The 24,113-nt window shown below is 40.2% G+C and overlaps 2 protein-coding genes across 2 annotated transcripts; one reads left to right on the forward strand and one right to left on the reverse strand.

Annotated features, from left to right (window-relative positions):
- Positions 1-1,586: 1,586 nt before the first annotated feature.
- On the forward strand, positions 1,587-15,113 carry arf2b (ARF GTPase 2b). The gene is made up of 5 exons (XM_083993788.1): positions 1,587-1,713; positions 4,436-4,593; positions 5,756-5,866; positions 9,794-9,918; positions 12,812-15,113. Exons 2-5 carry the CDS (start codon positions 4,446-4,448, stop codon positions 12,971-12,973), a joined length of 546 nt encoding a protein of 181 aa, XP_083849914.1. The 5' UTR covers positions 1,587-1,713; positions 4,436-4,445; the 3' UTR covers positions 12,974-15,113.
- Positions 14,866-23,942, reverse strand: LOC311003138 (tyrosinase-like; the record flags this gene model as incomplete). The annotated part of the gene is made up of 6 exons (XM_083994823.1): positions 14,866-14,926; positions 16,549-16,564; positions 19,323-19,615; positions 21,220-21,361; positions 22,876-23,083; positions 23,166-23,942. The coding sequence occupies 6 exons, from the start codon at positions 23,940-23,942 to the stop codon at positions 14,866-14,868; spliced, it is 1,497 nt and encodes a 498-aa protein (XP_083850949.1).
- Between the last annotated feature and the right edge of the window lie 171 nt (positions 23,943-24,113).

Consider the following 24,113-nt stretch of genomic DNA (forward strand, 5'->3'; position numbering starts at 1 on the left):
TCACCGTTGTCGTCGTTACACCTGCAGCAGGTCGTAAACATTTACTGCACTGATAAAGAAACTAAGATTTTGCACTTAGAAAGAAAGTTCATGTAACTGTGTCACGTGTGGAGACATTTTCACTTCAGAAATCATATGGGACATCGATGATGCTTTATCTTTACACATCTGTTCTGATTCATAATAAGTGGCATAGAAAAACTGTGAATAAGTACAAATTATAGCTAAAATATACCTCCAGTTATTTGTTTCAAAACGCCAACTCAGCAAAATGTCAAGACTTTAGTCAGGGGAGAACAGGTGAGCTGAACCTCAGGGTGTGAAATGTGTCTAAAACTCAGTATGTAACTGATAATAATTGAACAATCATTAAATCATGACCAACTCAGATGTAAAATTATCATTAATTAACATAATAATCACATGTGAAGTGGTTGAGCAGGATGAATGTCTGAGGATCTGTTAAAAATGTTTATTTAAATTCAAGGTCCTTGAGCTTTTCATTCATCATCAAATTTGAATCATTTTGCAAACTGCCAGCCTTTGTGTTTTCCTCAGTCCTTTTACTTACGACCCTGTGGCTCAGTTGAGGTTAATGTTTGAGGAATGTGTAGCTCGCTCACTCAGGCGGCTCCTCCCATAGTAAATATTTAAACATGGCCCACCTCCTTGTATCAGGCCCAGGAGCAGAAACCTGCTGTTATCTACTCATCACTGTGGGTTTGTGGTCATGTTATTTTGTCTCTCTGGACATTCTTTGCAGCCCATTTATTGTCATTTGCGATAGTTAGGTTTTTCTGTGTTTGTTTTGTGCCTCTTTATCTTATTTGTGGCCATTTTGGCCTCATTTAACTGAACTCAGAGACTTTCAAACAAGAACCTGTAACATCATACCTGAATTATGACGGTAGGCCCGGGCGGTCACTAATACGTCCATCAGAGTGGCAGTAAAATGACTTGAAATGACAGCAGTAGCAGCCATTTTGTTGTCAGGTTGGGTCATTATCACCAAAACAAGTGTGACCACTCTGTCAGTCCACTCATACAGTATCTGGACACAAAGTATTGCACAAATTCCAAAGCTTTTAAGACGATAGCCTTATGTAATGAGTATTTGACTGGTGATTTATTGTATTTTAATTCATTTTATTTATATTTATTTATCTTATTTTTCATTATTTCTCTCTATTGCATTCTTCATTTGATTTCTGAATTATTAATAGGCCTATTATGTGTTTGTTTTGTTTTGTTGACTGCATTACCTCGAGCATTCCTTGTTTCCTGTTTTTGCTGTTGACAATTACCTCGTAGCCTACACTGCATTGTGTAAATAAAAAAAAATAATAAAAAAAAATTAGAAATTCTGTCAGTCCACTCACTCACTGGGTCAGTCTCTCTCACTTCTCTTTCTGCCTGTGTCTGACTGAAACTTGAATAAACTTGTTGTGCGCTCCACTTCATTTCACTTCCTCGACATCTTGTGCACCGTGCGCACAACTCCAGCGCAGCGGAGCAGCGGCGCCTCTGATTGGCTGACAGGTGGAAAGGGGGCGGGCCCTCAGTTACACCATTCCCTCCGTGATTGGCTCCGGTGTGATAGAGGAGGGGGGAAGTGCCCGTACGTACGCCGGTGTCTCCCTGGTTGCGCAAGACGCCATTTTGGAGTGACAGTGAAAGATAACGGAAAGATCGAGAAGCTGTCTTTTCTAAAAGGTAAATATCCGAACAAAACAAGCTGCTTTGTCGTCTTAAAAATGTGAGGTTAACCGTGAGCCGACTCGCTTCTCCGCGCGAACGGACCGTTTCGTCCAACGTTCGACATGACGTCACGGTGCACTCTCTTTACTGTGACGCGGCAGTTAGCTCGGTTGGTTAGCCTAGGTAGCCTGCTCGCTAACGTAGTTCCTGCTGCTGCCGGAGCCCGAAAAAAAGCCACCGCGAGAGAGAGAACCGAGTTTATAATGTCTGTCCGTGTTGGCCACTTTTCACTTTATCGTAACCTGTCGGCGTTAGACGCGTTGATAATGTACGTACACCGTATCGTACGCGGTGAAAAACGGAATGGTGTCGCCCGTCAGTTAGCATTAGGCTAAGCTAACTAGCTGAAGCATCCGCCCTTAATGAAGCCGTCGGTAATCTGCTCCGAGCTGGACCCGGCTAAAAAGCACTACCGTCGACTGTACACACACATCGTCTAGGATAATCAGTTATACATCGGTGTGAGTGTATTGATTTACGATTTAATAAACGTTTAAACCTAAACTGTAGATGGCCTGTCGGCCCTTTTTGCTAAGGTCGGGGTGTTGTTAGCTTGTTAGCGAGCTCCCACCGACAGTAACATTATCACCGACAGAGTTTACCAGCTGTAACAGGCCTCTCTTATCTGGGTGATCGGTTTTTTTATGCTCGGTTTATCTGGGTTAACAGCGAATCTACGGCCAGAAACGCACGGCTGTCGTCGTTATCTATTACATTTACGATTCATCTCCCCTCAAATTAATCAGTCGATCGATCGCGTCGTTTGTAAAATGTCAGAATAGGATGAGCAATGCCTGTTGTAACTTCCCAAATTCCAAGTTGACGTCTTTAGATGCGCTGTTATGTCGGAACAACAGCCTAGAACCCAGATATCAACACTTAAGTGTCATGGTTAGGTTAGAGAAACCTGCCATACTCATGCAAGATTGTATTAATTGATTAAATTCAGTTGGCTAATCAATTCTCTCTTCATTGGCCTACCTGAGTAGGCCAATAAGGATTACACACTAAAATGTTTGGCATTTTGTAGACTGGGGTAAAAAGTAGGAAAAACAAATATCCTACTAAACTTGAATCAATTACATTTCTGTTCTGTCAATACGAATTTTATCAGGATAGTTGAGAGATTTCACTAGAAACTAGGAGACCCTTAATCAGTCGCCTGCGTCGTTTGTAAAATGACAGAATAGGATGAGAAATGCCTGGTTTTAGAATTAGACTTAGAGATACTTTATTGACCCCACAGGAAATTCAAACATCAAGTAGCGCACATACATATAACATAATATAAGGGCATGGTAGAGCAAAAAATATATACACACTTTATACATCTGTGTAAATTATGTAGGCTACATCAATATGTAATGAGAGAAAATGCTAAAATTACAATAAATAGAAGGATCTGTGCCAGGGTAAATATGCTTAATGTATAAACTGTACAATGGCAGAACTGTGCAAATACAGCTGTGCAAGGAGTTGTTTGGTTTAACTTCCTCAAATCCAAGTTGACATCTTCAGACAGCTCTGATGTATGTTGAAACAACAGCCCAGAACCCAGATATGTACATTTTTAATGTAAAGAAGCCTGCAATCCTCGTGTAAGCTTTTGTAGTGTGGAAAAAAAGTAGGAAAATGATAATAATCCTATTAAACTTGAATCAATTAAATTTCTGTTTGCACCTGTATAAGATTTTTCATCAGGATAGTTGATTAATTAGAAATTAGGAGACCCTTAACATCTTAAACTGCAACCAGTAATTATTAATTTGCCAGTTATGCTCCATTAGCTGCTCAATTGATCTCTAAAGTGCGAGATGATGATGATGATGTCTAACATTGTTTAACCGTCTTGTTCAAAGTTCCTTCAGCACACAGCGATGTCCTCGGATGTCTTTTTTCCATCTAAAAATGACACAAAACTCAAAAGATATTCAATTTACCCTGATGTCAAACAGAAAGAAGCTGAACGTTCAGACTGGAGAATCCAGAGCCAACAAATATTTCACATTCCTGCCAGATAAATCCAGTAAAACGACCCTTGAATTATCAGCATATTTGTGAATCACTCTCTGTGAGTGAGTTGATTGACTAATCATCACAGGCCCGATCCAGTTTACAGTTTAAAACACGATGTCATCACATGAGAGGCCGGTCTTTTTTTTTTATAAAGTCAAATTTCTATGTTTATTTATTCTAAATAACATCGTGGGGAGGTTTCAGTATAAATTGTGCAACATTAAAGTCCATGTCCCATATTAAACTAAGGGAAACATGAGATAATGGCAGATGTTGACACTATGGGCTGGCTGGTAATGTATAGCCCTAAACCTGGACCTGAATGTTTAACCATTACCTTCAGTAAACTTCTCCACTGTGCCCTGGTCATGTTACATTCATCAGTGTAGTGAGAATCAGCCTTTTACTCAAACAAACAAGGAATAAACTGCTCCTACCGTTCTATTTTAGTTTGTTTGTGCCTTTTACGAACGTCCCGGCTCTGATGAAATAATATATTTACTGCCAGCGCGCTCGTCTTAACTGGCAGGTGGCTCTGTTTTGATCATTCACTCTTTCCTCTCGGTATGTTTACCACACTGAAACTGAAAACTGCAGACGTTAACACTCTCTAACGGTGTTTCCTTCTCCTTCTTCTCCTTCTTCTCCTTCTCCTCGACAGCTTCGTCACCATGGGGAATGTATTTGCAAGCTTATTCAAGGGCCTGTTTGGCAAAAAAGAGATGAGGATTCTCATGGTCGGTCTCGATGCTGCTGGAAAAACAACCATCCTTTATAAACTGAAGCTCGGAGAGATAGTCACCACCATTCCCACCATTGGTACGGATTTCTATCTACTCGTCAAATACACTTTACACATGCATCTTTTGTTTGTCTTTGACATCTCATCGTTATATTATCTGACCTGTCGAGACGAGCTGTGGTGCAGATAGAAACCAACATTTTTTCTTTAGGTTCCACAAAACCTGTACGGGACGGAGCGGTGTGCACAATAGATTATAATTGTCATCATTTCCTGGTGAACTGGAAGGTTGACAGTTCAATTACATGACGCGCACGGTGACAGACTAATACTAGACAAACAAGACGACACTTGACACCAAGTTACACACACACACACACACGTGTAACCCACACCGTCCTTCAGCTCGGTACAGTTTCATACTGTGAATGTAAAACTGCAACAATTGGCTTATTCATAGAAATGACTAAACTTAAACGATAAAATATTCACTTTACATAGTTAATAATTACTGAAAAGAAACAAATCATCACATTGGAAAAGGAAAACTAGGGAATGTTTGGCATATTTGACTTAAAAAAAAATAAAACTTAGATGTTTTTTGTTTTATTTTAGATATATTTCTTTTATTTCCTCACATTTGCTTTAACATTAATAGAATAGAAAATACTTTATTAATCCCTAAGAGGGAAATTCAGATTGTCCAGCAGCTTACATTACAATGATATGATATAAATGATATAAAATGATATAAAAAGTAAACGTGTATAACCTAACAAAAGGCATTGTGCATCAATAGTATTTCAACACCAAGCAGGACGACTCATTTTACAAGTGGTCTTAGTAGACGAACTAGCAGCATAATTTTGTTTATCTACTGTATATATATCAGAAATTAAAAATTTAGATTAATCAAGCACGTTAAGAAAAACAAACAAAAGAGAAAGAAGAAACATCAAACAAACAGACTTAGATGTTAATTAAATTGTCAAAATGGTTGAGTAATTTCCTGCTGATCCACCAATCGATTTCATTTCTACATGATCACATTAGACGACATTGGTTTTTATACCCAGCTCTGTTTCAACACTAATCTTTAACGCTCACCACTCAACTAAAACACAATTTCCATTTAATTTGAATTCAGATAAGTGTTAAACTGCAGCGTGTCGGGTGTGAGCTTTTTTCCCTCTCAGTCGGTGACTCATCTGTGTTTCTTCTCCTTCTGCTTCTGTCCAGGTTTTAACGTTGAAACTGTAGAATACAAGAACATCAGCTTCACAGTGTGGGATGTGGGCGGTCAGGACAAAATCCGGCCGCTGTGGCGCCACTACTTCCAGAACACTCAAGGTGAGTTTGACTCTAGTGTCGGTGAACATCGTCGCGGCGGCCTATAGGTGGCCTCGCTGGTGCGTTACAAACCATCTTAAAGTTAGTGAACCAGTGACTCATACACACCATTGTTCACTCCTCAGAGGGCGTGTGTGTGTGTGTGTGTGTGTGTGTGTGTGTGGTTCCCCTGCTATTTCCTGAAATTTAATTCATCACAGTATGTGGAGGGAGGCATTGTTGGCCAGACGCTGCAGGTGCACCGGTAGTTTATTTATTTATTATTTTAGTTTACGGAGACCGTCCATGGAAGAACATTGTGATTCAGACTCTTTCTTTCTTTATTCTTTATCAAATATGTGACAAACAAAACAATAGTAAACAATAATTAACAAAAAAATAAATAAAAGTGGTCATCTAACCACAAACAACATAACATGTGTATATATATTTCATATCCAAAAGGAGTGGGAAGAAGTATGAATGTATTTAATCCCGCCCCCAAATTAAAATACTGCCATTTCTCTTTCTGACTTCCTGGTTACTGTTTCAATATGTAATCGTTTTTTTTTTTTTTTTTTTTACTATGCAGTAACTAATTATATTAATTACATTTCTAATTTAGGTATAAATTCATATTATATTCAACATACACATGAATGCTAGGGGTGTGCCAAAAAAAATCGATTCACATAAGAATCGCAATTCTCATTTAATACGATTCAGAATCGATATAAAATGTCCCAAAACCGATTTTAAAAAATAAAAAAATGAAACAAATCTGCTGGTTGTCGGCCTCCATTTCCTTAGATTTTAAAAGGCTGCATTTTTAACTGCACTATTTTTTTTTTTAAATAAAGAGGCACTTTTAATTTTGTTTCTTAAGCAATATGTGATATTGCTTTTATGCAACAGTTTCAACAAATCCATCTAAGCATGGATAAATGTTTAAATTCTAAATTCATTCTGTCTTGCCAAGCAGACTGGAGTAGATCATGAGGATCCGTTGCACACCGATAGACTGAAGCAGAAGTCATTAGGAATCAAATCGTTTTGAATCGAAAATCAATTTTGAATCGAATCGTAGCCCCAAAAATCAGAATCGAATCGTGAGATAGTAAAAGATTCCCACCCCTTATGAATGCCTGTGCCTGCTACATACAAACACAAAATGGCCAAAGTAAGAGATAACTGATAAAACTGTATTGGTCCGACTGTGTTTTCTTTGCCTGCACCATTAAAATAAATAAATAAAAACATCCAGCAGCAGCAGCAGCAGCAGCAGCCACAAACATCAGCATCTACATACTGAGCATCCAAGTGTGAAATTGAATCTGTGTGAATCCTTTTCGGTCACGACAGTCAGATCGTTGCATCGTTTATCACAAAAAGGCTCAAGATGTTTTCCCAGAAACAGAACATGGTGATATTTTCCACTAGTATGTAAAGACACATGCTGCTTTATCTGCAGCTACAGGCTTTACTCCCTCCACCACAGTGTGTCCTGACTTTACTATCGCATCTAGAGATGAATAAAAAAAAAAGTCAGAAGATAAAACCTTGTGTCATATTCTTTTAGATGAGACTGTGATGGAGGTCACAGGACGATAAAAACACCAGGACCACTGCTCCCTTTTTAGAGAAAAGCATACAAATACCAAATTTATTTTATTTATTTACTTTATAAAAATCCCCAAAGGGAAATTCATTTGTCTGTCAGCTCGTCTTCCATTTGCAGAAGAATTAAAAAGCCCGACGGCCGTTGTGGGTATAAAAGCTCGTCTGTATCTCTCTTGTCCGAGCAGGTCGACCTGTCAGTTTGCATCAGGACGACTCGTTTTTACGTGAAATGTTTTTAAAGGTCGACTCGTCTCGGAGCAGCAGCAGCAGCTCCTTGTCATTGGTGCAGCGTTGTATCAGACCTGTGTGTGTGTGTGTGTGTGTGTGATGATGATGATGCTGCAGCTCAGACGAGTGCCAGCTCCTCCTCCGGCTCCAGATGTGCATGTGACCAGCGATACAAAAATAACATTTACTGAGCTGCACGGATGACGAAACGTTTTCCAAATGTAGAATTAGAAACAAACTCAAGTGACACACGGGTCAGAGCAGCAGCAGCAGCATCATCGTCTTCATCATCCTCTTCAGTCGCCCTTTGATGCTTCACACTTGGAAACTGTGAAACCAAACTCACAGAATCTACTTGTCTCTAAATGAACTCATTCCAGCTGGATTAACAGATCGCGAGTCAGGTGTTTGATGGGATGTTCACACTCCACCATCAGCTGATCTGTGTACCTGGTGTATATACACAGCGCTGGGGGAAAATACGTATTGAACGTCAACATTTTTCTCAGAAGATATATTTCTAATTGAGCTATTGACATGAAATTTTCGCCAGATGTGGACGACAACCCAAGTAAAGAAGCACACGTACAAAGAAATCCAAACAATTATGTCCATAATAAAGTGAAATGACACAGGGAATAAGTATTGAACACATGAAGAAAAGGAGGTGCAGAAAATAATGTAAAACCAAGAAGTCTGTTAGTATTTATAAAGTCATCCTGTTCCCGATCAGTGCAAAGTAATATCAGCCAGTATCGATAGATGGATGGATGGATACTTTATTAATCCCAAAGGAAATTCCTCTGTCAGCTGCTCTATACATTCTGTACAAATACTACAAAGAAAAGAGAGATATGGGGAAGAAGCACAAGTAAAAGAAGAATGCAAGATAAATATATAGTAGCAATATAAAAACACTTCAGATATAAATGTGTTCTTAAAGTGGATGAGGTAATTAAATATATTAAAATGAACTAAAGTCAGTGCAGATGTTGTAGTCCACATTGATGCCTATGAAAAGGTTTTTTCTCGTCACAAGAAGAAGCATCTCATGTTGGGTGAAAGCATCTCTCTCTCTCAGGACCTTCAGAAACGTGTTATTACTGCAGAACAAACTGATGACATCGGTTACTGACGAGTCTGAATGAACCGTTTTATCCGTTAGTGCCGTTTAATCCGGAACTGAAAAGAATCATTTCACCATAAACTGACCACGACCAGATTCCCCTCGCTAGATTTCTGACATGAATGCTGCTGCTCGCCATGCAACTGTTGACCTGCTCAATACTTAGTTTCCCTGCTGTGTGTGTGTTTTTTAATCCCACTTTCAAACCTCCAGTCGATCAGGGTTATTGATCGAGACGACAGACTTTTTATACGAAGCCCTGACTGTGATCGAGTCAAAGAGACTAATTAAAGGGATACTTCACCCAAAATCAATAATTCACCAACTATCTACTCACCGTCATGCCGAGGAAGGGTTTGGAGAACTTTCAGAGTCATCAAAACGCTTTAGGAGTTCCAGGGGGGGTTCGGCTAGCAACGGATTTTCATATAATGGTGGTGGATAGAGTTCACAAGCAGCACTGCTCTCTGTCCGAGAGAAATTTCTCCCACGGGAGACTAATAAATGATTTTGACTTTTTGACTTTTGAATCGTCCAAAACATACACTATGAAACATCCAGATACCTCCATACTGCTCGTCTGTACTGACTCAAGTGTCCTGAAGTTGCCACGTGAAAAAGTTGTTTGTAAAAATGTATTTGATCTCTGTTTTTATCCTTGTTGTAGCAGCAGCTCCCAGTGGCTGCACGAGATTTGCTGCGAGGTGTTCTTCCGTGTTTACATCATACATCCAATGGTTTACAACGACGAACGAACGTCTGGCAGCAAATCTCGCGAGTAGAAAGTTGGTGAATTATCGATTTTGGGTGAAGTATCCCTTTAAGCAGCAGGAACAATTTGTGTGTGTGTGATTAATAATTAATCATTAAAAGTCTTTGGATCCAGAAGATGAGCGATTACAAAGCTCAGTCCCGGCGTGGAGACTGATAACGGTGCCGTTGTTGACCGTGTGTGTGTGTGTGTGTGTTCACAGGGCTCATCTTCGTGGTGGACAGCAACGACAGGGAGAGAGTGAACGAGGCGAGGGAGGAGTTGTCCAGAATGCTCGCCGAGGACGAGCTCAGAGACGCCGTGCTGCTCGTTTTTGCAAATAAACAGGTGAGTTCAGGTTTTTCTGTTTCTGTCTCTGCTGCCGACGAGAATCCGTTTGGTTTTAATATTTAGTCGTAGTTTCAGATCTCGGTCCGGTTCGTCTCATCAGGACGAGCCGCGGAGCTTCAGAGCCGATCTCTGATGATTGAGCCTCATTAGACATTGATTTCCTGGTTATTAAACCTGAATCAGAGATGTTTTTATGGATTTATATAATTTATTTATCTGTTATCTCAAGTATATTTTAAAAAGTAATTGGGCTGGTTTAGTGGATGCTTCTTTTTAAATACAGAAACTAAACGTCGGCCTGATGTCAGCTCCTGTCCAAAGACACACTGGGCAAAGTACAATCCACTCACAGCCAGAAAAACATGTCACAACAGAGCTCAGATCAGTGTGAGGAGGCTCGTTCTCTGGGTCTGTCACAGGTCGACCACCTCAGTCAGAGCAGCTACGTTAGTTTTCAACTTAATCCTGTAATAAACTAATGTTTTAAAACCTAATTGAGATATTTTTTTGTCATTTAAACCTTTATTGGCAGCTGTGGAGGCAAAGATAACAGATACAGGCCTGATGAGACGAGATCGAGTTTATCGTAGTTACCAATACAATTTTCAGTTCTTATGGAGTGAAAATGAGAAGGGGAGAAGAAACGACAACTAAACAAACGCATACAAAGAACAATAAATAATGTGTAAAACCTAATTGAGACTTAAAGCAGAAGTGAGTGGTCCGGTCGTTTTCGCTAATGCTGCGTTCCAGGCAGGCTTTTGAAATCGTAAATTACAGCTTCAAGTCACAACTTACGACTTTGTAGCGTTTCAGGCAACCCACTCGTGTTTTTCCGACCTGTTTTACCAGTGAAAGTCACTATAACGGCCACTCGTAACTTCCGACCGGTGAACTCGTACCAGATCGAACTGGTACCACTTCACGGTCGGAAAAATACGAGTTTCCTTGAACGCACCATAACAGTCCTCGTCCCTACGTCACCACATTCACGGCGTTCCTTGGCTGCACACACAGCCCTGCATGCCGTTCTCTCTCCTCATTGGATAAAAACTGTAGGATACGATAAATGTTTTCTCCTCGGCTCAGAGCAGAGCAGAGGGACTGAGAGACCCGTGTTTCAGTCCAAACACTCTATGTAAGTGATTGCTGTCGGAAGATATAACTATTTAAGACTTATATTAACACAAATATATCACTCACTTCTGCTTTAATTTGACTTTATAATGTCGCTCCCAAACTGAAGAACGTACAGCGAGTTACCAACGACGGTATCTGAGTGAACTTTGTGTTTGTGTAGTCAAGTTTAGTTTATTTGTCACATAAATTACAAGTAATTACAGTGAAATGCTTATGTACCTTTTGGTCATTGCATAAAAAATAAAAGTACAAGGAATATAATATTTTAAAAGCAATAGAAGAGGTTAGTAGTACATTTAAAATAAAATACAATAAACTAAATGCAAATATCTAAAGGAATGAATAAAAAAGAAAGGGAGGTAACCCTTTTAATTTACAGGCCACAAATTACGTGATAATGTCAAGAAATAGACTAGAGATAACAGTCAATTTCATAATAATGACATGTTTTTCATAAAGGCGAAAGATTACACATGATCTTCATGCTTTGCAGTTTTTGGGAAAGGCCAAAATGTTTCTCCACCAAGTCATTGCAATTGACCGTTATCTCTGGGCTATTTCTACAATCGTTATTTCTGGGCTACATTTCTCGACATCACTATGAGATTGACCGTTATTTCTGTGCTATTTCTAGACATGATGCAGTTACTTGTTATTTCTGGGCTGTTTCTTGACATTAACAGCCTGTAAATTAAAGAGTTACCAAACATTTTAAAAGCAATAGAAGAGGTAGTAGTAAATTTAAAGCAGAAGTAAGCAGAATATTTGTGTTAATATAAGTCTTAAATAGTTATATCTTCCGACAGCAATCACTAATATAGAGTGTTTGGTCTGAAACACGGGTCTGTCAGTCACTCTGCTCTGCTGTAAGCCGAGGAGAAAACTTTCCTTGTATCCTACAACCTTTATCCAATGAGGAGAGAGAACGGCATAAAGGGGCGGTCCTCTCTGTGTGTGCAGCCAAGGGATGCGCGTGAATGTGGTGACGTAGGGACGAGGGCGGGGACTGCTAACTCCATCGGCTGACAGGAAGTTAGCCAAAACCACCGGATCGCTTACTGCTGCTTTAAAATAAAACACAAATACTGTAAAATAAATGCAAAAAAAGGAAAGAGATCTACAAAGAGTGCTATTATGAACCTTCCAACCCACTATTTTTAAGATCTAATGCATTGAAATTTTCAGATATTGTGTTCCTATTTTCAGCCTTCCAGCTTGTATCCTTCAGCTATTTAAATTAAGAAAAGGAAACTATAATTTAAGAGGGTTATTGATTTTTGAAATGTGTAAAGTGAGAACTAACATAAAATACAAATGTGTTTCAGTCTTAGGAGTTAAAATGTGGAATAAACTCAGTGATGAGTTGAAGACATGTAGTTCTTTATTGAGTTTTTAGAAAGCCTTGAAATGTAAAATAATTAAAAATTATAAAATACAGTAATGATTACTTTCATCGTATTATTTTGAACTGTTGACATTCTAGGTAATTTAATTTCATAGAGTGTAAAGGAGAGGCAAATATAAGCCTTGGGCTTCAGCCTATTCCCTTTTCGGTCACTGTATGATATTTTCTTTTTTTTGTGTGTGTGTATGGTTGCAATTGTGTATAATATGTTTTGGCTAAACTGTTCACACAAAATGGTTGATTTTGATGTTGGTGTTGTATGACCGAAATGAACACATTTCAATTCAAAATACATCAATGACCTCTCAAATGTTAACCCCTCCCTCCCTCTCTCCCTCCCCTCAGGATCTCCCCAACGCCATGAACGCTGCAGAGATCACAGACAAGCTGGGTTTGCACGCCCTGCGCCAGCGCAGCTGGTACATCCAGGCCACCTGCGCCACCAGCGGCGACGGCCTGTACGAGGGCCTGGACTGGCTCTCCAACCAGCTCAAGAACCAGAAATGATCCATTCCACCAGTTTTTTGATTTTTCGTTTGTTGTTTATTTTTTCTGTTTCAACACAGCGGCAGCACCGGACCCAGGCCCCCCCGCCCCCCTCGCCCCCCCATCCCCCCTCTTCCTCCGCTCCCATCTAAACCGACTCTCGGCCCCGGCTCTTTCTTTCAAGAACTTCCTTCATTCCCTCCTCTTCCTCCTCCTCTTCCTCCTCTCTCTCCTCGTCAGTGGGGCTCTAGCCTGTGCTGCTTGTGTGTGCGTGTGGGCGTGCGTGCGTGTGTGTGTGTGTACCTTGTGTGTTCAGCGAGTGTGTGTGTGTGTGTGTGTGTGGGTGTGAAGGCGTCTCTGTGTATGTTGGCTGGGATTGGGAGTAACCCTGGCGTGCCTTTACACACCTCCTGTGGAATCAGCAGTCTGGTTTTCAAGCCCCTCTCTCCATCCACCACACTCAGCCTCTGCCCCCACTCAGCCCCCCCTCCCTCTCCACCCCCCCACTCTCAGTCTTGCACGGCCCCCCCACCCACCACCCACCCACCCCTCGTCGTCTCCCCCCCCCACCCACCCTTACTCTCCAGAGGAAGCATGGTTTTCATACGGCAAAGAAAGAGCAAGGGTGCAACAAGCCCCCCACTCCTCCTCCTCCCCCTCCTCCTCCCTGTAGTGTATATCTATGTTAACTAGAAACCTTCACCCGCGGTAGACTGAATGCTAGATGTTCATTTTAACCTCCTTTTTTTTTTTTTTTTTTTTTGATTTTGAAAAACCTCAACCCACCAGTAAGAGATTCAGTAAATTGCATCTTAACCTGTATCAGGTCGAAGCAAATCAAAAAACGGAAAAAGTTTAAAAAAAAAAAAAAAAAAAAAAGAAGACGAAAGAAAGAAGAAATAAACGCCCATCCTCGATCATTCTGGTGTCATTTGAAAATCATGCTGTTTGTTTTATTATTATTATTATTATTATTATTATTATTATATTGGAATATAACAGATTATTCTTAACAATGGTTCTCCAATGAACACTACCTTTCTCCCCCCTCCACCCCCTCCCCTCACCCCTCACCCCCCCCACTAAGAGAGACCGTGAAGCACAAGGCAAGCCAACAATCTTAAAATAAAAAATAAAATTAAATCTACTTTAAAAGAAAAAAAAATTAGAAAATCTGCGAGTATATGCAATTGTGTTGTCTTCAGATGTTTTTTTTTTTTTTTCGGTATAGCTGTCATTGAATTCCTCCGACTGAACTGAGATCAGAGATCTGAGACCTTCGAGCGCGGCGACTCGTCCCCGACAGTGTTCCTGCTGCTTCCGCGTAGGTCAGATTTTTAAAGGGTGTTGTTGGTGGGCATTTCACAACCTTCAGCCGGTGAACAGGTGTCCTGATAACATTCACGAGCTTCACATGTTATTCCTTTTAAAAGAGACGTTACATGTGTTTTTTGTTTTTCTGTAACTAGTTTTAGCGTTTCTATTTGTACTATGACTGCTGAACCAAATGCATTTGAGCAGTATGACAAATCCTGTATGTGAGAGTAGTGCGTCCTCGAGGGCCCTCCTTAAACTGCGTATGATTTTGACAGATGAGGTTTTTTTTTTTTTTTTTGTTTTTTTTTTCTCTCTTTCTCACCAACGGTTGGCAGATTTACTTTACTGAAACCCTGAAAGCATCCGGCTGCGTTAACGTTCCTGGTTGGGATGAAGGATTGGCACCAAATATGAAGGCTCTTTAAAAACTGTGAACGGTCCAAGACGCGAAGAACGGGAAAACCATATAGTTGGGACGGTCTGGGTGTTTTTACAGGCTACTACTACTTATTCTAGCGCTGCATACTTCATGACTTTAAAAAAAAAAAAGAAAGAAAAGAGAAAAAAAAGACCAACACACAACAATAAGTACTCTGTCAGTCGCTGGTCAGTGGGCTGAAGGACTCGGCGGCGGTGGTGGTGGTGGTGGTGGTAGACCTGTTGAGGGGAATGGGTGTGCAGTTAGCTGGAGCAGCAGCAGCAGCAGCAGGCGTCCTCAGTGTTGAACCATGGGGGTTAAAGCTGGCACTTCTGTCAAGAATGATTGTAAATCTGTAAGTTCCCCTGTAAAACTGTTTCTGTGGGGATTTCCTGAACACATTAATAAACATGATTTGATCCAACAGTCGGTTGCACACGGACGTTTTGTTTTCTTCTTCAGTTTCACACCACGGATGTCACGGTTATAGATTTTCTTGGTACGATTATTCAGATCATGATATTACGATTATTATGCATTGATTTCACAACTTAATGAATGTGTAAAATCAAATATAGTCAAAATACAATTACATTACTGATTATATAAGTGTTTTTCAACCTTGTGGTCTAGTAATTGATGAAAAAAACTGATAAATGTAAAAAAAAAAAAAAAAAATCTTTTTAAAATTATGAAACACCACAGACAATCTTACAACTGTATTCTATATTTTAACTTTCTCAAACATACCGTAAATCGAGTTCAAATAAAATGCAACATATTTTGGATTTGGATCAAATAAACATGATTTGATCCAACAGTCGGTTGCATACATCACATTACATTACTGATTATATCAGTGTTTTTCAACCTTGGGGTCGAGTTCAAATAAAATGCAACATATAAAATCTAAGCTGGTGCATCTTGATTGACGGGGGTCGCCAGAAATTTGTGAAAATGGGGTCACAAGCCAAAAAAGGTTGGGAACCACTGAATTATATACACAAAATACATAAATTTTTATTAATATAGGACCAATTATTAATCACCCAGGGGAAATTCAAGTCATTGTCATCAATACCAAATGTTTTAGTTTGTTTTAATTGTTTTTGTTTTATTATTACAAATGACATGCTAACATTTAAAATTCCTACCAGTTCAGTGTTATGTTGGGTAAATTGACGAAAACAAAGTTAAAAAACGCGGTTGTTGTTTAACTTTGCTTTTGTTCATGTGAGTTGAGCTGATCTGCTTCTATGGTTATTATGACGTAATCTTTTTTTTTTTTGGAAAGTGACGGTATTTAGGATCCTATATGATTCATTGTTGCATTTAATTCCGCAGTTTATTGTGAAAACAAGTGATTGTGACATCCCTATTTCACACACATCAGTCTGAACGGAGAAGTACGGTGGCCCAGGGAGCGGTTCAAGGAAAAAACAGGCTGTAGATAAAGAAAATTCAAAAATAGTTTAAAAAAAAGATGGTGTGGGGAATGAAAATAAGATGAGTTTGTTTGGTTTATTATTTCATCAACGTCACATGGTTCATATTAATTCCTAGCCTCGTCCCCAGAAATCAAACTGATTGAAGTTTTTCCACTTAATTTGTAGCACATTTGTGCTTTTGCACATGTTTTCTTCAGGTGTAGTGAACTGAGCCCTCTGGGCCACCGTAGTGAGGTTGTTAAATTCATATTAACTCAAAGACTCAGAGCCCAGAAACCACTGACACTGTTCATGTGGCAGAGAAAACTTTATATAGATTTAATTAATCCGTTAATTTCAGCCCGTTACATGTGTAATTTCATTCACATCGAGCTAAAGTAAAGTTTTAAATAGAAAACTGGGTGTTTTCTCACCTGAGAGTCTGTGGTTCTGATAAAAGACAAACCACCGTGAGCAGATCAGGGAGGTGAAGCCTGACATCAGTCTGTTTTCTGTGCACGATTCACACAACAAAACAGTAATCAAACTGCCTCCAGGTCACAACTGGAAACCGTTGCAAATTGCTTCAATAAAACATAACTGCATTTCTACCACGATGCGTCTTGTCACGCAACCGGAGAGCAAACAAATATTCAGGGCAAATATTTAACCCAGATTAAACCCAAGAGAGAAGCGGGTAAATAAAAAACAAGATACCAGACTCGAACACTAGGAGGAGACAGATCATCAGACATGAAGTCAAAGTGCTTTATTATGACAGAAAACACACATTTCTGACAGGGGCAGTGATCACCTGCTGTATATTATAAGTAGAATAAATAATGTTTCATCACATTACAGTATAAATAGGCAAAAAATAACAACACAAAATCACAGTTTCCTTAAATCCAAGGTGATGTGTTCATATGTCAAATGTTTAAATAATAATAAATAATAAATTAAATCATAGAGTTCAATTCTGAGGATTAATTTGTTGGTTATTTTCTTGAAGGATCAACTGATTGATTTGTAAAAGCTGTGACCAGTGGGTAATTATTCCTCCACTGGCAATAAATTAATTACCGGACTAATTATTACTGATTACTGATTACTGATTCCTCGTTTATTCAGTTTCTCAGAACTGAAGAAATGAGGAACCGATGTTCAGGAGAACTTCAGGCGAGACACTAACAGGCAAAAACACTGTTTTTTCATGCACTGATCAATTTTGAGATTTGGGGCTATTTTTCTTCCTTAACATGTATTCTTTCAGAAAAGTCGAAAGAAATGGTAGAAAATCCAAATTAAGGTTTTTATTTTACTTAATTTTGTCTCTTTCGTCAGTATATTTCTCCTAAATTCACCAAAAGTTAGTCTGACCCATGTCATGTCAGAACATGAACAATGATGATATAACCTCCAAAAATGGTCATTTCCTCCGTATCCTCAACCAATCGTAAAGAAGTACGATTGACAATAACAATCTATGGAATTTTACAGTACAAGCCTTTAAAGGGCGTTTTCTCAAAAAGAGTTTTTCCTCAGACTCTGAGCTAGAAATCTCCACTTCAGCAGCATTTACAGACACCAAACCTTCCAGTTTGATCCCTGTCTATATTCTGAAGGTTTTTACAGAGGGGTTTGTTGATTGTTGGCGAAATTTGATTTTTTGGGGGGGGCTGGTGATGACAGTATTTTCTCATTTACAGAGTGATAAAAAGAGATATCCAAAATCAACTCTGTAAAAACTTGACTGACTCCAATATGTCAACAAAATAAATGAAAGGGGCTTTATCCATTGTTCAGATTTGAAATGTATGGAAATGTATGCAAATGAGCGCATATTTCATTAGATATTGCCTCATTTACCTACATAACATTTGACAAAACTTGTAATACAAAAAATAATTGTCTTAGGCTAATGTAAATAAACTTGGGAAGTTTCATGGTGATATCTGTTAGTTTAAATTTCTACCCTATTCGCCTGTAGTGTCTCATCTTTATTTTCTCAGAACTGAAGAACTGAAGACGATGATGACTATGATGACCTGAATGACCGAAAACCTTCACAAACACATTTCCAGCTCATTGTTGATAAATAATTAGGGCAGTTCTGAAGTCCTGTGGTCGGTGAGTTGAGGCAACAAAGTGATTGGAAGTCGCTCATTTTCCTTGTGAACCAGGAAGTTTCACCTGTTAGAGCTCCATCTCTGTGGTCGAGGCCCGTGGTCCGCGCCTTTTACCTGAATAGAGACAATGTGATGAGACTAACACTAATGAATGTAATGTATTCATCACAAACTGAAGATGACACTCCTCATTATATAGATTTTCTTGGTACGATTATAGATTTTCTTGGTACGATTATTGTCAGAGAAATAATCACGGTATTACGATTATCATGATTATTATGCATTAATTAAAGCAGAAGTAAGCGATCCGGTCGTTTTGGCTAACTTCCTGTCAGCCGATGGAGTTAGCAGTCCCCGCCCTCGTCCCTACGTCACCACATTCAGGCACATCCCTTGGCTGCACACACAGAGAGGACCGCCCCTTTATGCCGTTCTCTCTCCTCATTGGATAAAGGTTGTAGGATACAAGGAAAGTTTTCTCCTCGGCTTACAGCAGAGCAGAGTGACTGACAGACCCGTGTTTCAGACCAAACACTCTATATAAGTGATTGCTGTCGGATGATATAACTATTTAAGACTTACAGTATATTAACACAAACATTTCGCTTACTTCTGCTTTAATTTACATATGAATGTGTAAAATCAAATACAGTCAAAATATAATTACATTACACTAATTATTTACACTAAATATCTTAAGTATCTACTATTAATATATAACCATTAACCAATTATTAATCCTGCAGGGGAAGTGCATTAAATATTCAAGTCATTAATTGTCATCTATACCAAATATTCAAGTTTATTTTTATTGTTTGTGTTTAGCACAAATGACTCACTAACATTTCAATTCCTACCAATTGTACTGTATGTTACGTTAGGTAAATGGACCAGTATTTCTTGACATTTACCTTCACTTTGGTTCACATCTGCCTCTGTGATTCCAACATAATCTTTTTTGGAAAGTGACGGTATTTGGAAATCTTTACGATTAATTAATTAATTAATTAATTATGGCGTTTAATACTGCGATTAATTGTGAAAACAAGTCATCGTGACACCCCTATACTCCTCACCTTTGTATTTGACAGCAGCCCAAACGCCACCGCAGAGCAACACGACACCGGACACACCCAGAACGGGCCCCAGCCACTGCCACAGGCTTCCACCTTCATCTGGCTGGAGGGGGAGGCCTCTGTACGCCATGTAGACGTAGCCCAGCCTCTTGATGTCTTGGTCCCAGTAGTAGCCGTTGGAGCGCAGGGGGAAGAAGGGGGCCATGTTAGCGTCCCTCCTCTGGGCTGCATGGATCTCTTCACTCTCGGGGTAGCTTGCATTCCTGTGGCGCTGCAGCCAATCCTCCAGAAGCCTGAAGGACATTTCTACAGCTCAGAGAAGATCGATCGTTCCCCATCGAACAACAAATACAAACACAACGTCTGCAACACGTTCTTCTGTCTATAAGGGGAATTACCTTTTTTTTTACGATCTGGACCTTATTTCTAGCATAAAATATGATCATTTACTCACCCAGATAACTTTGGTGTCATTACAAGTCGTTCCGATGAAATTGAAATTAGCTCCAGCCGAGAGGCGCATATCATAATGCAAGTAGCTATACAGGGCAGCGCAATGCAGCCTCTAAACACCACATTATCTGCCGCGAAACTCGTTCATTTCACCAATGACCACTTGCACAATGTAGTGTGATGTAGGCTACTTCCGCTTTAAGAAGTTACGGTCTGCTCACTTCCGGCAGTCGTCTTTACCATAGCGCTTGCTGTATTTAGATTAGCCTACCTACTTTACACCTCTCTCATTCTACATTCATAGATGTTTGTAGCCTACATGTTGTTACTAGTATAGTTGGTTTTTGGTTTCCATAAGTATCCCAAGAAAGAAGGAAAATGTTACTTTTTAGTAAATCTGTTTTTATTTTTTTTGCAAAATTTCATATTCATAAAAGTAAATTTTCTAAGAAAACCCCTTGCTTTTATGTTTTTCAAAAAGAAATGGAACTTTATATTAAGCTAATCACCAAGTCAGCAAATGAAAAGGCTATTAAAACCATAGACCTTTGTAATAACCTTGTTGTATAATGAACATCACCCCTGGCACATGTTCTTTGTATTTGTATACTGTTCCCTGTACTACCTGTCAACTTCTTTTAAATAAAGCTGTTGATTTAAAAAAAAAAAAAAAAAAAAAAACTAGTATAGTTGGTTTGCATTTTTGTTTATATTGGTCGAAGCATTTGTGATCATTGATCGCATTTTGCCGTTAGCCGCCCAGCTAACTTAGCATACTGGCTAAATGATTTATGATGATGAAAATTAGAGGCTAAATAAAAATCCATAGGCTACAACACTTTCATTATTGTTGTACATATTGTCATAGTTTCAGTTAGTGTTCAGTTTGTAGGCCTATATAGTGTTCCGAAATGTTTTGATCATTTTTAATCATCGATCTACTTGTAGTTTGTAGCATTAGCTTAACCTGCCACTAAGCTCTCAGCTGAGCATCAGCTGATAATGAGTGAAAAGTCACGGAGAACTAAGACATTAGGAGCAAAGAGAGGCTGAAAAAAGTCCTTCCAAACTCCGTAGAGCCGGTTTCCCTCTTCATAAACATTACAGAGTTTTTTAAAAATAAAAGCCGAGCGGCTAACGGCAAAATGCGATCAATGATTAATGATCACAAATGCTTCGACCAAGTATAAAAATGCAAATGGAACCGACTATAGGCTACTAGTAACAATGTACAAACATGAATGAAGAATGAAAGTGCACTGTCAAAATCTTGGTGATGTCAGTGGAGTCTGACTAAAAACGGTGGTATATTGTTGGCCTACTGGTGTATTATTTTGAAACTGAAATACGCTGTTAGTTTTGGTCTGTTCACAGCTGTTTGTCACCTGTATCAATGGCCCCACTTCAAAAAAACTGAACCAACACTTTAATTTACTTGACTTACTTGTCAATAAAGCTGTGGTGGACCATGAACATGGGGTCGTTGGCTGCGGTGGTAACATCACTCATTGTGCCGTTCAGGTAGTTGTGGACCAGGTTGTGCATGGACGATTTTAGGTGTCGGGAATCTTGAGGACTCTCAAAACCTAAGAGGATGAAACTTTAATTATATTTGAACATGTATAAAACATTTTTTTTGGCATTTTTGCCTTTATTTGATAGCATACAGTAGGCCAGTGGTTCTCAAACTTTTTTCGTCATTCCCCACTTTTAACAAGTGGGGATTTTCAAGCCCCACTTCCCCCCGTCGCCCCAACAAAAATCACTTCAAATTTATTGAACTTACTAGCACTAAGTATATCAGTCATATTTCATGAGTAAAAATCAAAAACATGAAATAACACAAAGTTCAAAAAGAGAAAATAAAAGTGCAGATCAAAAACGAAAAGTAAAAGTAGGCTACAGTAGTCAAGTAATGAAACAGTGTTTCATTTGCAATCTGTGCAAAAAACAAAAACATGAACAAGTGAACTTTCCCTGCATTAGTGGCTGCAATGTGCCTGTTTTGCACTGCACATCCTCGGGGTTGCAGGCTTGAAACTGCCTCAAGTCATGCTCAATGTTGAGCTGAGAAGTGTGTGTGTGTGTGTGTGTGTGTGTGTGTGTGCGCGCGTGCGTGTGTTTTCATCTCTCTCGAGTCTGACATAAGCTATAAAACGCACGAAAAAATGTTCGCATTTGTCAATCGCTATGTTTTATTTTGGAAGGGTGCTTTATTTTGACAATTGACCGGATTCTCTCGTTGTTTCATGTGTGACTTCCTGCCAAGATTGACGCGGCTCGCGCACAAAACTGACCAGATGCCGAACCGATTAGGGCGTGACTTCCACCACTGGTCTGAACTACACAACCGGTACTTGAGCACCGAAGGGAAGCGGTCTCTGTTCCGCGCTATTCGCGGTGCTTCGGCGTCCGGTGTGAACCCAGCAGCCTGCTACCAGAGCCAGTCTCTATTAGAAATTATCTGCTGCTGCTGCTGCTGCTGCTGCCTTGTTGTCCCGCTGCAAATGTTATGGCCCGCTGCAATTAACATCCCGACGTCAATCATTGTTTTTGCACTTTAGTTCCAGGTTACATTTTTTCCCCCGGTCTCCTAATGCTTTTTAATAATTTTAGCTATTCATTATTAGCCTACTTTGTTTGTGTGTGGCTGTTTTGTTTAGAGTGAATTATCTTTGTTGTCAATAGCATTTACAGTAAGATAGGCATGAAATTGAAAATTCCCTCCCGTTTGTCGCGCCCCACCTGTCATGCCTCCGTTCCCCACCAGTGGGGCGCGCCCCACACTTTGAGAAGCACTGCAGTAGGCTATAGATAGACAGGAAAGGGGGAGGCAGAGAGGGGGGGAAGGGGAATGACATGCAGGAAAGGTCTGCCCGACGTGGGATTCGAACCGGGGATGCCTGCATTGAGGACTGTAGCCTCTACATGGGGCGGCCACCTTAACCACTGCGCCACGCACTGCCCCATGTATACATTATTATATCATATTTATATTTCTCTGCAAATCTGTTTTGTAAATTGTTCAATTCCTACTGTTATTTTTTCTACTGCACTTTTTAATGTCAATATAATTTATGTACTGTATGAAGTATCTTACCTTCTAGTTTGTTCCTGAAGCTGTTCTTAGAGCTGGTGTTATATGGGGATGTGTCATAATTGTCTGTTTCCAGCATATCATTAACATCACCGATGGTCGGCAGTGTGCTGGCAGATGGATTCATCCCAGGTTTGCGGATGATAGGTTCAGGTTTAGAGTCATCAGGGTCGCTGCAGGTCTGACCATGTTCATCACCGACACATGCGGTCTATGGAGAAAAGAAAGAGGAGTTGGAGCAGGAGAAAGAAGAAAGAAGACGCAGATGGAAAAGTCTGGTTCTGACATCTCACCATCCACTTTGAGAAACGGGAAGCCTCGTCTATATGACCGTCCTCGCCAACTGCCCCAAAGTACTCGTTGGTGCAGATGTTGCAGTCTGGGTGTCTGGTCCAGTCCCAGTAGGGGATGTAGAAATCTTGGTTCCCTGTGAGCAGCCTGATCTCCCTCTCAATGAAGAGCATGAAGACTCGGTGCCAGAAGGGAAAGGCGGGGCCCTGGTGAGCAGAATCGTCGCCAGTGCCGGTGTACTTCTTAGCTGCATAGTAGTGAATCCACACGTACAGGTCGTAGACGGTGGCATTGTGAAACTTGTAGTTGCCCTCCTCTGTGGTGTTGTCGCTGGTGAGGATCTTGTAACGGTTGCTGGTGGTGTGTTTTGCATGGTCCAAGTTGGAGAGGAATGTTTCCCTCTCAGCTTCAGTCATGTCCGTGATCTCTTTTCTTTCCATGTGATGCGGCTCGCTGCAGGTGTCTCCTTTCCATCCCGGGAGGCACACACCACAGTCAAATCCATCATAGTTACCAGAGCATGTACACACAGTATCATAAAACTTGTGGGGCCAGTCCACCCTGTAGTCAATTGGTGGACTGGCCGCTGCAGTACGTAGTCCACACGCCCCTCGATCTGAGTTCTCTCCACAGCGAGAACCGTTCCACCAAGGACAACATATCCTGGTCTCCAGAGCCTCATCTGTGGTACAGTCGATAGGAAACTGAGCCTCCACTTGGCTGAAGCTGCTCAGACAGAAGAACAGAACCAACCACTGACCAAACATCTCCTGCAGCATGACGACCACTCAATCCTCTGTAAACCCAGGGAAGTGCATACAAGTCCGTTGTAGTTGTTCTGCTTTTCTTTTTTGTCAACGATCCAACGGGGTGCTCGTGGTGGTGCTGAGTGCCGGTCCCTCGCTGCTCCGGTGTTGCAAAGTTCCTCTTCACCCTCGCAGCCTAGTGCA

Source organism: Trachurus trachurus, assembly GCF_905171665.1.
Source record: "Trachurus trachurus genome assembly, chromosome: 19".
NCBI lineage: Eukaryota > Metazoa > Chordata > Actinopteri > Carangiformes > Carangidae > Trachurus > Trachurus trachurus.

Bases quoted from the DNA above. Each gene is read 5' to 3' on its own strand.
- arf2b (XM_083993788.1), top strand. From the start codon at position 4,446: ATGGGGAATGTATTTGCAAGCTTATTCAAGGGCCTGTTTGGCAAAAAA. The intron at 4,594-5,755 runs GTACGGATTTCT...GCTTCTGTCCAG, and splicing joins CACCACCATTCCCACCATTG to GTTTTAACGTTGAAACTGTA. The intron at 5,867-9,793 runs GTGAGTTTGACT...GTGTGTTCACAG, and splicing joins CTACTTCCAGAACACTCAAG to GGCTCATCTTCGTGGTGGAC.